The 14,428-nt window shown below is 45.0% G+C and overlaps 1 protein-coding gene across 1 annotated transcript in view; it reads right to left on the reverse strand.

The window, feature by feature from the left end:
• Positions 1-14,008, reverse strand: part of LOC119391875 (uncharacterized) — a 120,102-nt gene extending 106,094 nt beyond the window's left edge. The window contains exons 1-2 of the mRNA XM_049414978.1: positions 13,850-14,008; positions 356-415 (exon numbers count right to left, since the gene is read on the reverse strand). Coding sequence (XP_049270935.1) covers positions 356-415; positions 13,850-13,991 — 202 coding nt within the window. The 5' untranslated portion in view covers positions 13,992-14,008. The remainder of the gene's footprint in view (positions 1-355; positions 416-13,849) is intronic.
• Between the last annotated feature and the right edge of the window lie 420 nt (positions 14,009-14,428).

Genomic DNA, 14,428 nt, shown 5'->3' on the forward strand with positions numbered 1-14,428 from the left:
TATGAAGCTTAAAGATTGCTCGCCAGAACTTCTAACACGAAACAACATGAAGCTGTCGTTTAATGATCTCTTGGCTCAGTCGACACACGCATGCGCACTTCTCTCTCGTCGGTCGTACCAGCAGAATATTTTGTTTTGTGTAATTTGCAAATATGTTCAGCGAGTAACTCTGAAGCAGACGCGAACATGAAAGCAAGACTGCAGCCTTCATCTGCTCTTTGCTAGAACAATATAGAGACAGGGCTTCTAAGGTCCACTGATGATCAATAAAGTATAACATCCGTCAAGCAATATTACGTGCACGAAACAGTCTGTAATGGTGTCGCCAGTTTCTGATGTACGTCGAAATACTCACCGTCGGGTGATGTGCCTTGTTCAGCTGTTGCGACAGGCACCGCTCGCTCTGAGGCCTCACCTGCGAGCGAAGTGCATATAAACAACAGAATGTAAACACGTACACCAGATGTCTTCTTATTAGCCGTGACACCATAATGGCGTTTGTACTCAGTGCCGGGCAGTATCAACGATTCATGTATATTAGTTACTATCTTAGATACTCTTTGGGTATCTTGTATCTGTATCATTATACCTTCGGCAGGTGGTGTATAAGTGTACGTATTTTCGATATATCGTGCGAAGTATAGTGTATTTAAAAATACAAAATATACCTCTGGTGCATGTGACTCAGGCTCTCTTGCAGCTTGGTGTGGTTGAAATTTATTCAGAAGATTACACATTAACGCTACCTTTTCTATTAAAAAATTCGGCAGATGCCACGCGTTGTGGGAATCGGTTTCATGCGAAGCAGTCAGCGAGTGCTTCTGTGCTGTATTTTATGCCTTTGAGCCAAGCGTTAAGAGGTGGATCGACGTATTAGCGTAAGTGTAGTAGCATTGTGTACACAGCGGGCTTTAAACACTGGCGTTTAAAGGATAACTTATGGTGCGTCGTAACGTCAGCCCTCACGTTAAAGGACGTCAGTATTATCGAAACTAAGTGCACATTGTGGTGTAATCACGTGAATATCAGACGTAACTTTCGTTAATGTATTCCTCCGGGGTCGAGCAATGCGTCAATATAGCTTGCTGAATCATACAACTACAAATGTGATGTTTATTAGACTGCTATAAAAGCGGAGCTAACACTGGAACCACAGACGTTAATCTGATATGACGCCTGTATCGTAGGAGTACATATGTAGTGTTTATTGCTTTCTTGTAAAATTAGATAGCCAGCATCACAGCAACAATTGACGTTGCAGCGTCATTATGCCTGCAAAGGCTGTTCATACTCCTGGCGTGGCTCTTGGGTAGAATACTTGATTGCCCCGCAGAATGCTGGCGTTCGATTCCTGCTGGGATCCTAATATTTATTCTTTCCATTCGCCGGATCAACGCTGCCGATGTCGGTTTTTCTTTACGCTCTCGCATTTAAATTACCAACGTCTGTTCTCGCCGTTCCTGGGCATATATACACTGTCGATCACCTGTGGCGCATACCCGTACACCGCGGTCCGTGGTAAACGAGTATGTGCCACACGTGTCTAAAGGAAAGGGTTTGACGACATGCGGGACAGGATTTTCACGCCATTCATGTCATGACCCGACAGTTATATTCACCAAATCCTCTTACCCTCCCATGCCAATTTTGGTCTACACCAAGTTAAGGAGGCGATCATGAGCGCAGCCACACGTAGGCGGATAGATAGATAGATAGATAGATAGATAGATAGATAGATAGATAGATAGATAGATAGATAGATAGATAGATAGATAGATAGATAGATAGATAGATAGATAGATAGATAGATAGATAGATAGATAGATAGAAACGCTCAAAGTGCCGAAGGTTCGCTAAAAATGCATTTAATACAAACGGCAACGACACATGCCGTCTGACATTGGTAACAATTATGAAAATTTAATGATTGGTTTTCTAAGCATACTTGTCATGTCGAATCCTCAAACAGAAAAAGCAAAGCATCCAGTGCATACCTTTTGTTTCTCTACGCTTCCAAAAACAGGCTCTTAGCATGCTTCATGAAACTTATTGCTGTTGAAGCTAACAGGTTCACGAGAAATATATTGCAGAGTGGAAACGCGTACTATGTATGTGTATATCTCGCTGCAAATTTGAGTGCCTAGATTGAAAATTGCTAGAGCTTACTGTAAAATACCCGCTCTCATACCCGCTAAAACTCTTCGAAACGCAAAAGCAGACGCTTAACAAAGCGATGCCTTATTAGATTTATTCGGCTGGGACCTGCCCACAAGTCTTTTAGCGCCGGAATGTTGTTCCAAGTCAAGCAAAACTACAAGCTACAGTACATCGTGACAGCTTTCACTGAAGTAGCCCGTATTACGGATCCTCCCGTCTCCTACTGTGTGTATTTTCTATCGGCAGGTTTCCTTACTTTATTTTACTATATTTAAACCGGGGGGGTGGGGCAAAGTAATTACGTCCTTATTTACCCCTGCATGGATGGTTTGGCATAATAACGTGGGGAATTTTTCCTGCGCCATTTCTGGACGCTAGAGACAAAGTCATCATCGCGAACTTTTGTACTTTAAGAGCGCACTCGGATAATGAAGCACCCTTATATAGGTTCGAGCATGCAGTAAAGCTAGCTGCTTTAAATCATCGCAAAACTTGTCACTTTTGATTTTAACCTTTGTAACTTGCCGTAGTTGACGTTCTCTCGATTGCGGCTATCCAGTATGATTTTATTCTCTGATTGATGTTTTAATATTAACTCTTTCTTAGGCCATTACCATGTTCACTGGTTATTTTTTGGCGTTTTGAACATCTCCTCCCTTCGCGATATTGGGGAGTAAGTGCAAGTTCATATTGTAAAAGTATCGCACATGATTGTTTAGAAGAAACTACTTTGAAAACAATGACCGTGTTTAAAGTTACTTTGTGTAATTATACATTTACAGGTTTGCACTCCTTTGGCGTCATGTTAGTCAATGATCCTTAAAAGCCGCTAATATCCTTCTTTATCTTTTCCGACACCAGCACAGAGAATGAGTACGATGCCAAAAACGGGTAATCTCCAGTATCTTCCACACTTTTCTAGAATATACTTTTTGGAAGTTTCTCCATTGTATACTGCAGGCAGTGGCTGATGATAGTGGATAGTTGTATCATATTCGATAGGTAGAGCATTATGGGATATTACGTGTCTGTCTATTCTGAGCCCTGCCCTCTGCAAATTCTGAGGGCATGACAAATCAATAAATAAAAAACCCTTCTTTGTCTTAGGAATAAACAGTGGGGTAGCATCTGTGCACTGTGTACTTGAAGCTTCAGCCATGAAAGGTAGATTAAACCACAATTTTGACAAGGGGCAAACGCACAAAGAGCAAACATCGGGGCACCGTTTCCTTGTCATCTGTCGTTTTTCTTTTCTGTTCTCTTATTGTCGAAATTGGGTTGTGGTTGACCTGTTATGCAAGACTAACTGGCCCAAATTTACTTTTTAATAAAGCTACAACTACTTAATATTACATGCACATGGAACCATCGCTGTAAGCGCAATATACCACAGTCATGATGATATGAGGAACCAATTGGAGGCACGACGGCGGCATACATGTTGTGCAAGTTATGCTATATATAGCACCTCTACTACATACCGTGAACAGCGCTTGTAATGCCATTTACAAATACCGAGAAATAAAAAGGCAAGTGCGCTTTATAATCGGTTTCAAAAGATTGTTATTTTATACAGCATGTGCAACGTACGTGAGAAAATATTCCAAAAGCCAGGGGAATTCATCTTAAACTTTTTCAGTCACCGGTTTTACTCAACATGAAAACATGACAAGAGGTAGACGTTTCGCCACCTATACGGGTGGTATCGTCGCAAATGACATCAAAATGACATCGCAAATGACATCAAATGAGAGAATACATCTGGCTTATATCTTGCCGTAAACATGCGGCAGAGGGCCACGATTACTATTGCATGCAGTTTGATTACGGTGAATGAACCATGACTCAACAAATTTTCTTGGGCCCCATCGTTGCTCCCGCGCCATTGCCGTCACATTATCGATATCAAAAACGTGTCCTTTCGTCAGACAGTGGTCAACTAATTCCATCTTGGCATATGTTGCATGTATGGCCTTCGCGACGTCCCTTGCGTGTTCCTTGAGTCGAGTACGGCGTCGTTGCCCCGTCTCGCCGATGTAGCTGGCATCACAGTCCATGAAGTCCACCTTATATATAACTCCACTTTGTTCGTCCGGGGGGTGTGGTCCTTTGGTTTTGGGAATACATTTGCTAGCGTGCGCATGGGTTTAAAAACATGGTTGATCCCTCCGTCATAGGAATCGGAATAACACGAAAGTAAAACGTGCCCTTACAGAAGTAACTAAATGTTTACTGTACATTGATATAAGAGAGTTTGCACAATATATATTGACGTCTCGCAGCTATAGCACCGTTTGACGTGGATGTGCCCACTTTGATGATTGGTGGTGCATCTCCATCGCGAAGACTAACGTCCCTGCTAACTGATTAAACAAACCCTTATGGTAGCTGTAGTAGTTAACGGTGAAAGCGTAATCAGAGGACAAGGTGTGATAGCCTGAAGAGCGTCGCATATTGGACGCAGAACTTGGTCGCCATACCGCGGCATGTTAAAATGTGATTGAACACCACGGCCGCACTAGAGGGAAACGCAAAGCGCGTCGTGCCGCCCCGGTAGCCCAGCCGCGATTTTAGGGGCGAAGCTCCTTAAGGCGGCACCCGTTCGTCCCTCGTAGTCGTAGTCGTAGTAGTCGTAGTGCGTAACCAGTCTTACGCTTTGACCTCCAAGGTGGTGCCGGTGGGAGATTTTTCCTGTGCGTTGTTGAACAATAAAAAATTCGCAGCGTGCGCGTTAACTAAAAGCCGAATTCTTCTGTCTCTCATTCCCCATTAGCAGCCATTGGCATGTTCCAGTAGGAAACGTTAGTAGAAGCATAGTCCCTCAATACTTTTTTCTGGTCACGAAACTTCCCCGTCACTCTATGGGAGAGCTTTGTGTGTCGTCAACTTTGACCGCGGGGCGGCGCCACCAGCGTTAGGGGGGCACCCGCGGCACTCGTCGAAGTAGTCAGCGAGGCGACGGCGTGGTGTGTTTGTTTTTGTGCATCGTGCTGTATCGCGTGTGTGTGGTACTTTCTGTACGTCTGATCGTGTTCATACGTGACGAATAGTTAGCGGCACCGTGACGAACGATGTAGAAGACGTCCTGCGTTCCCCACGGTCGCTCCGGCGAACAAGGCACTCGTCGAGCTCAGCGCGGCGACGCGCTCTGCGTTCGCTTTGTTTGCGTCGTTTTATCGCGTGTGTGTGGTGCTGTGTGTGCCTGTGACCATTTTCGTATGTGACAAACAGTTAGCGGCAGCTTCACGAACGATGACAAAGACATGCTGTGTGCCGCGCTGTCGCTCCGGCTATATGTTTTTCGGTGAAGAGGCGGGATTCACGCCTGTCGTACGTACGGCTGTGTACTGGCAATGTTGGTCGCGGTTCTTCCGCCGACGTCGGCTACAGCCTCGAGGAAAATAAAAACCTTCAAAAAGGGATGACCAAACAGTCTTTGCTAAATCAGCGTGCAGGGCAAGGCTGCACGCCGATTCCACCGCGATCGAAAGGAATAGAACATTGCCGCAACCGAACAGACATTGATGACCGCTACGCGCAGGTACGAGCACGCTGCCTATACGCGATGGGTGATCAGTATATAAAAACACACAAAAATATGTCCGTGAAGCCACCAGAGCGAGTTTCCGCCACGGAAACCTCTCGACGCACCAAAAACGCCGTTTAAGCGGCCGCGATGAAAGCCCCCTTGACTGCAGTAATGCCCCCTGGCGGGAGGAGCTGTCCCTATACCAAACTTGGCCCGAAGTTTCGTGACCAGTAAAAAAGTATTGAGGGACTATGGTAGAAGTAGAAGTGTAAGTGTTAGCTAAAAGCCGACTTCTTCTGTCTCTCATTCCCATTAGCAGCCATTGTTTACCTCCAAGGTAGTGCCAGGTGAGATTTCTCCTGTGCGTGATTAAACAATAAAAATTTTGTTCAAAACGCCGTTGATTGATGAAATAAACCAACGAAAGACGCCAGATGTTTTGTAAAAGCAAAACGAAAGAACGCCAGATGTTTCTAAAGCAAAACGAAAAGACGCCAGCTGCTTAACGAAAGACGCGAGATGTTTTCTAAAGCAACGGTTTTCTAAACAATGAAAATTCACAGCGTACATGTAAAATTAAAGTGACCTGCAAGTCGTCATAACTCATCGAACCTTTAGTATAAACGCGCCCGATCTCACGTCGGTGATGATGTACTGGGCAGAATTCACGGAAGATTCACGGTTTACCGATGAACCTCCGCAGCTTCGCCCACTCATCATCATTCACTCCGTGGATATGCTGTGATTTTTTTCTAGGGGCGAGCGCGTGAGCGGCAAACGCGGTGTTACAGCCAGGTGAGGCAGGCGCGCGTCGCAGAGCTATGAGCGAGGCCGTCGCTTTTACGACGCTTGGCTAAGGTCGTAAAACTGGCGACCGCGAGAGTAGTAGATATAAAAGGCGCCTCTAGAGTGGTGAGCGTGGCGCAGTGGATAGTGTGCCCGGCATCTGTTGTTCCGGACCGCGCGGTCGTGGGTTCGATGCCCGTTGACGGAACATTTTTTTCTTTGCCATCTGATTGTGTATATTTCTTGACGTCATTTGCTTGACGGAAATACATCACTGAAGTCTTGGCGGACCCCGGCATAAAACACTTTCATGTTAAAACAGTTCGGACACCCAATGGCTGTAAGGCCCTAACGCACTGCTTCTGACACACCGCGAACATACGGGATGCACACAAAAGAAGTTGCCTTAGTGGTCCTACTCTCGCGATGTCTTCGCATGCGGCGTCGCGTATCGTCGACAAACCGCCGAGGGTAGCTACGTTTATTCAGGACACTGGCAACATTTGTTTCTTCACGCTTCGTCAGTGTCTCCGTCGACGACAGCGCGTCGCAGCTTGCCAAAACTGTATGCACAACAGCATACAGTGTTCAGCAGGATGGTGCGAGTCGAAACTCAGCACACTGCCGCTATCGCAAGATTTGCGGTATGCGGCTGACTCCAATGAACCGCCCTCGCTTCGACATACCAGAACATCTAAAGAGGATAGAGTGCCGCCATCCTCCATTTCATAAGTGAATTGAATGGCTGGATGAAAGCTATTTAGCGCCACACGCATAGCATGCAGATTTTGCTTTTCCACAATGACGAAAGTGTCATCTACATAGCGAGAGTACATTTTTACAGCAAAGGCCAAGGTCGACAAAAATGTAGTTTCCACATGTTGCATTAACAGGTCTGCCACGATTACAGACACGGGACTGCCCATCGGTACACCTTCTATTTGGTGGTATCTAATTCCCGCAAAAGTGAAATATATTTGCTTCAAACAGAACTTCAGCAAAATCATGACGTCATCTACAGTCACAGAAGTGCGGCTTGACAAGGTGCAGTGATCCTGCAGTCGTCTCTCAATCATATCTGTAGCCAATTTTATTGGCACATTGGTGAACAGACTCTACATCGAAAGATACCATGACATCATCATTACCAAGCTGCTGCTGACGTATCACATTAACCCTGTAATGCCCACTGTATCATATTTGATACATTAAATATAATGCCTCAAAAGAGGTAAAAAACCCGTCAAAGCTTCATAGAAAAGCCGTTATTGGATGTTTAATGCGTTATAATTAAAGTACACTGAGTTACTCATTTAATCAAATTAATTAATTAATTTTAATTAAGAGTAATTAAGTTATGTTCGAAATAAAATTTCACCCTTTTTTTTCTTAAAATGAACTCTACACGAAGAGTATATATGGTGAGTGTTTTCTCATAATTTTTCTCAAGGCAGAACGCCTTCTGGGCATTACAGGGTTAAGAAATTCTTTTGAACTCTTAAACGCAAGCGCGTTTCCTTCCGCAAGTGGCTTCAAAATTTCAACTAAAATCTTCTGGGGCCACAAACGTACATAACCTGTGTCAGAAAGTACTGTCACCGGACAAAGTGAGGCTTCTTTCAAAAGGGGATGATCTTTGTTATAGCCCCGCAGGTGATTCCAATACGCGACATCGTCGTAGAGACTGAGGAGTGTTTTCGTCACTTGAAAGACACTGCGGCTGTAAGCATTGCTCGTAGCCGCGTTGTGAACATTTTGGGCAGTTCCCCAACGCCTCCTTCGAATCTCACTTTTGGTGAATGTGTTGCGCTAGAAGACCTGAGGTCTTCTAGCGCAACACTCCTGGCATCACTCCTGGCAGAACTAGAAAGACATCTTGATGTCACCCGGACTGAAATCAGCGTACAAAAGATGGTCACAGAGCAAATTTCGACTGGCTCTTGGCATTTTACACAAGCGAACTGGATAAACTGTCCGTCTCGAAGGTCGTGGCTAAACTGTCTCTGAGAACACTTGGCTTTGATTGGCTTTGCATGGCTACTACACAATTTATAGTAGTACAGCCATTTCGTTTATTGCATTTTATTGCTTGCCCCCTTTTCTCAAAAATGCGTTCTTCTGGTCTTCATTTGTACAGAAATATTTTTCTTCTTTCCTGCTTTCAAGCATATTTGCAATTTCCCCACGTATGGCGTCTGGTACGTTCGACTCAACTCTCAAACTCTGCTGCTCCTCTGAATTGAAGGGCCTACCCAACGCAGCCTACCCAAAGCAGCCTACCCAACCCAACTTACAGACACAGCGTATTAGGTCCCCAATTCTAAAATTATAATAATGGGGACAACGACGAACGCAAAGTCGTCTCTATGTCCCCGCTGTATCAGCGCAAGAAACAGTGAATGTCGTAGCGAAGTTCCGAAGCAAACAGGTGTAAGCGTGCAATAGCCACAACAGTGGAACTGCATTGAGGAGTTCGCCAATGTGTCAGAGTATCTTAGGATACAAATCGCAAGTATCGTATCTGATGCATTAATTCTGCTAGTATCTTGTATCCGCATCTCAAACACTCGTCTCAGTATCTTGCATCGTGTCTCCAAACAATTGCAAAGTATACTTGCCCAGCCCCGTAGTATATTTTTCTGCGTCGATTCCGCCTGTATATTTCGCGCCTCAAAAGCCATGTCCCACTTGCTAGGACTTCACTTGTTTTGGCTGCAGCGACATTTCCCCTGAACCTCTGTCTTGTTTGGATTCTAGCAGATGGCTTACGGATATGCAATTTCTACCTTACTTTCACTTCCGGTTTACAATCTGGTCTTTAAGTTAACTTGCGGTTTCGTTCCGTTCTGTGCTTCACCTACCACTATAGCCTGGCTAAGAAAGGCCTCTGAGACGTTGTTAGTCGGAAATGATTGTCAACCTCGTGGACCCCTTCAAAGAAAGTGCACTGACGAGGCCTAGGAAGACTCGTCGCGTCGTGCTCATATCAGCGTTGAGGGAAACTGGATGCAAACAACAACGTTGAATCTGCTGCTTTGTTTTCTCGGGTTCTGGGGCCCCCGACATTCAAACAATGTAACCAATGGAGAGTCGAGAATATCATGGCAGCACGCCCTTCCGCATCGTATTCAGTCCGCTAGAACGTGCGCCACTCGGGACGCATGTATTGGGATATTTTCTTTATCAGGCGCACTCTCTTACGCATACATAAGGAGGCTTGGATGCTTTATTTCCAGCCGCGCCTGTTTCAAGGGCATCCACCAGACACGTGCAAACTCTCTGCTTAGCCGATTCCAGTTGTCGTGGGAACCGGAGCGGGCGCCTTGCCCCCATTTCTTGTTATCTGCTGAAGTGGTACATTGAACCGTTTTCTTGCAAGCGCAGTCTCATTTCCAAATGTCTTGCTGTCTTCTGTATCGGCCGTAACAGCTTTTAGCCATAGAGTAACATGGTTTTACTCCAGAGTGTATTCATGTGTTTCCTGTCGCGTTTCTGAAGCAGGTAGTCCGTGTCCTAGCTGATTCACGTTTCTTGTAGCCGCATGCGGACGTTCCTACGTGAAATGCCATCACTGGCACCGTGCACTGCAGTAACACTGCGTTTCGGAAATATCGTCTGGCTCATGTAAGGTACCTTGATTCTGTGCACTGGTACTCAAGCATTACACTTCTGCGACAAGTGTTGCATATGATAACCGTAGAGTTGCGGTTTCACCCATAATGGGTAGCAGTAGCACAATAGTGTGTACACTATTAAGCGCAGTAGATTTTGCACTGTTCCGCAGATATGCATGTAAAATCTGCTTTGTGAAGAATTCGGCCCGCCTTTTACGTATATTGTATTACCAGCTTGGTAACCTGGTATCTGGTCATTTATGCACGAGAAGCTAGCATCCTAAATATTTAAGTTGTGGCGAGGGGATGGAGGTGGCAGCAGGGGCAGGTGGAGCTTACAGACTCGGCAAAACTCGTAGACACCACCTTCATTTCCCGCACAAAAATTAAACCGCTCTATGCACTAAATCAACGATCCCAAAAACGTTTTTATGATTTAGGAAATTCACGCTCAGTAGAAGCATTTAAGCAAAGAAATGTCCTGATCGCTCACGATTGAAATTAGGAAGATTTCGTGCGATGAAAGGCGCTCTGGAAGTCCTATGTGCCTCTAAAAATTTATGCCTGCCATGCTTTTCTTACGTTTAATTTACATGGGTAAAATTAGTCCACGGCGATACCAGTAAATATCAGCTTTATCGTAATTTAATAAGTGAATTGCGATGCGATAGGTGAATAACAATACTGGGTAACAATTGTAGACATAATTGGTGATGAGTAACACTTGTACACATAACTGGTAACACACTTGTTGAGCCCCGCTGGCTCGTCCGCCGTTATCCTCATAGTAGCTTTTTCCCCATACTTTCCAGTTCGACCGAAAGGAGCTTCAGGTTAGTGGAGCTGAAACACCTTTCCCTACATGCTTCGCCTCTTCCAAAAATTCTTTTTTTTATTTTTCTGCGCTAGACTGCACTTTTAGTCATACTTCAATGTGATGTGATTTCGCAGCTGTATGTGTTGTTTTTAGTTGATGTCACCTGTTATTTCATATTGTGTCTTAGTACAACGTCTAGCGTGGACGAAGCATCTACTGCAGAATTTCATTATGATACTTCCAACGCATCATGGACAGTTTCATCTTTTCGCAGACAGGGAATGGAAAGGTACAGGAACAAATTGTGCTTAACATAGACCTATACCGTATCCAATATTGTGGGCCGTAAAGTGTGCATATTTTGTGTTCCCCAGTTTAAACTAAGGCTAACAAGAAGTCCGGATTGCAGTCAGAGCGTTCTTGTGGGTAGGTTGCGTCCTTAGCTTTGCTTTAATTACGGTGAAAGTTTTGCACGTCTCATGAGTGGAAAAATCTGGCCAGCGTAGTCAAAAACGAACGGTAAAAAAAGCGAGAACTCGAATGAAAGTCGGTAAAAGGTCACGTGATACACAGGTGAATGAATGAATGAAAGGTAGCCGGTGTCACATGACTCCACTGCCACATGACGATATTAAAGGGACACTAAAGCTTTTCTCATATTACTAAAGTCCTCTTTCACGATACCAAAAACACCATGCTTGCTGCGAGACGAAGCTTATATAGTAAGCGAGAAAACGCGCAAAAACAAAATGTGGGTGGTGACGCGACCTTGAAGTTTCCGCACCATTCGCCGTGACGTCACACGTTCTGACGGCGCCTACTAAGGACTACATATTTCCTAATCGGTAAATATGAAGTACATTGTCTTCCGAGGGGGCCTAGACTTTAACATACCAAGTTTGGGGTAATTTTGTTGAGCCAATGGCGCCAAAATACGATAAGTACACTTTGAAATCCGGGACGTCACGCAGGGAGATTTCGCAGCTAAATTTAAAAATGAAACTTTGAACTTGATTTTCGCCCCTATGAATAAACCTATGATGGCGAAATAACGACATTAGAGTTCTCAGAGCACAATTTATCGATCTAAACCGATTCATTGTGCCCCTTTAGTGTCCCTTTAATGACGTGAGCCTGTGATGCCATAATGACGTCACAAATAGCTACATATGTGACATCAATGAAGCCAAGAATGGCGTCATGTTGTGACATCATCTTGTGACATCTTTTCTTGTCCTCTTGGTCAACGATGGGCCAATCCGAGAGGTAGTGCAACACGAGGCGAGGTGCAGAAAGCAAGCGAAATATAGCAATCACTGCAAGAGGGTTTCGACTTGGGCTTGTTGGTGATTCATCTTGATGGGAACTGATGAGCACAAAAGACAGGGACACAAGAAGGAACATAGCGTACAACGTAAAAAATAAGACAAGGGGGTGGCTGGCCCATCATTGCAAGAAATGTGGTTGCAAACCTGAATATCAAAGTTGCACTGTAATTGCAAAAAGCAAAAAAGAAACAACACGCCTAATCATTGAAGCTCACAATATCTCGTCTCAAAGACAAATGCATCAGCATGCCATCTATCTCCTTATCAGCCAAAATAGCATATCTCACTGGTACTACACGTGTTCGTTAGATTGTCCTTGCTTACTTCGTATTACGCAGTGAGTATTTTGGCATGTAAGGTCACATTTCCCGCCAATAAACCGTTAGTTTGCGCTTCGTCTGTCCATCTATGTTCCTTCTTGTGTCCCTGTCTTTTGTGCGCACGAGTTCCCACCAAGCAAGCACTGACGCAGATTCGAATCTGCTATTCTTCAAAATGTCACTTTCCCCGCGGCGTCTCACCAGTCATCGTGAGCGTAGTGCACTCAAAGTACCACAACGGCTCTAGGCCCGTTCAGGTTAGAAACGTGTAACATTGCGAATTCTCTGCAAGCACGTTCCGCATAAAGCATTAAATTAGTGCTGACAAAAAATTGACATCTTGTATTTTGCGTTGCAATAAGTTGGCTGGAATTAATGGAATAAGTTGGATGCGTGTGTTGGCGATCTTCCCCGTGATGCATTTTATTCTTTACTGCAAGATGTCTGCTTTCGGTGAATGCGCAGGCACTGGTGCGCGAATGGGCTTCATTGTTTTGACTGTACAACTGTGTGATTTTTTCACCCCCCTAAAATAATGCCCAATTGGCCGATGTAAGCTACATAAATAAATAAATCAATAAAAGCAATAAATAGGTAACGACCCAGTCATCACGACTGGAACTTCGTTTGAACGAGCGCGCTGCGGTTAAGTTTTTATAACGCCCGCTTTGGTTCTTATTAATCTAGCGCAAAACTGGCACATCCACACGCACTATCACGGAACATAAGCACATACAGCACTGTACGTGTTTTGGCTGAGTGATTGTGTGTGCCGTAGTAATGAGCCATTATTGCGCTAGATCAATTTTACACCAAAATGAACCACAAACAAGCCCAAGAACAAGCTTTTGTTGATGGCGCCTAGTCGCACTGTCGGTTCCAAAGAGTAGCGAGTGAGGCGGGACACGGCGTGGTTCGTTGCTAAGTGCAAATCGCCAAGTCAGCACACAAAACAGCGACGCATACGCCACGCGCGCTGCGCGCAGCATCGCGTGCGCGTGAGCACCGCGTTGTCAACTTAGGGGGAGTGCACGCGTAAGGAGCATGGCAGCCAACACAATCTTGTGACGTAGCTGATTGTTGGTTGTCTACACTCGAACCAAGTTGGTGTCGATGTCGCAAGGTGATCAGTTTCGCGTGCAGCTGCGCGGTACACACTGTGAAACAGATTTTAAATATATTCTGAAATTTCTAGGCTATCTTTGGCGTTGATATTATACAGGCGATGTGCGTGTGTCCACACAAATATATCACACTTTGTGTCAGTACTCCTTTAATAGAACCGCAAAGAGGCTCACCGGGCAGCTCGACGCAAGGCTTGTTGATTTCGGCTATGTCTCCGCACACGGCGCCGTCACGCATCATGAACGCCTTGTCGCCGGCGACGCGCTCCGCTTTTCCGTGGCCATCTGCGCCAATCTGGCCCATGGTCTCACTCATAACAGCATTCTGCTCCATCGTCGATTTGAGTCCACGGACCGCGAGCCAAGGGTGCACGAACCGCCTCTCTGGAAACGGGAACAGAACGGTCACCACCAAAAAAGTTACCATGTCTGCTTGTGAGGTGCCTTGCTGACACACACACACACCTCATTTCCTCGACTAACTTAGCTGTAATGTGAAAAAGTACTGCTGGCCACAAAGTCATGCATTGGTTTTCCAGAAATAATGCGGGAAGCACTTTTTTACACTATCAAATATGAAATAATGCTAGGGATGAACGGCGCCATTCACATGTTTAAGAATCGTGCCAGCCGGTTTACATTCGAAGCGTAAGGAGCTTGTTTCTGCTAATGTAAATAGCAGGCGTACTGGAAATTGAAGAACTGAAATCTGGGTGGGATTGTAAGATTGCATACTTAAGCAAATAGAGCAAA

Source organism: Rhipicephalus sanguineus, chromosome 4 (assembly GCF_013339695.2).
Source record: "Rhipicephalus sanguineus isolate Rsan-2018 chromosome 4, BIME_Rsan_1.4, whole genome shotgun sequence".
Classification (NCBI taxonomy): Eukaryota; Metazoa; Arthropoda; class Arachnida; order Ixodida; family Ixodidae; genus Rhipicephalus; species Rhipicephalus sanguineus.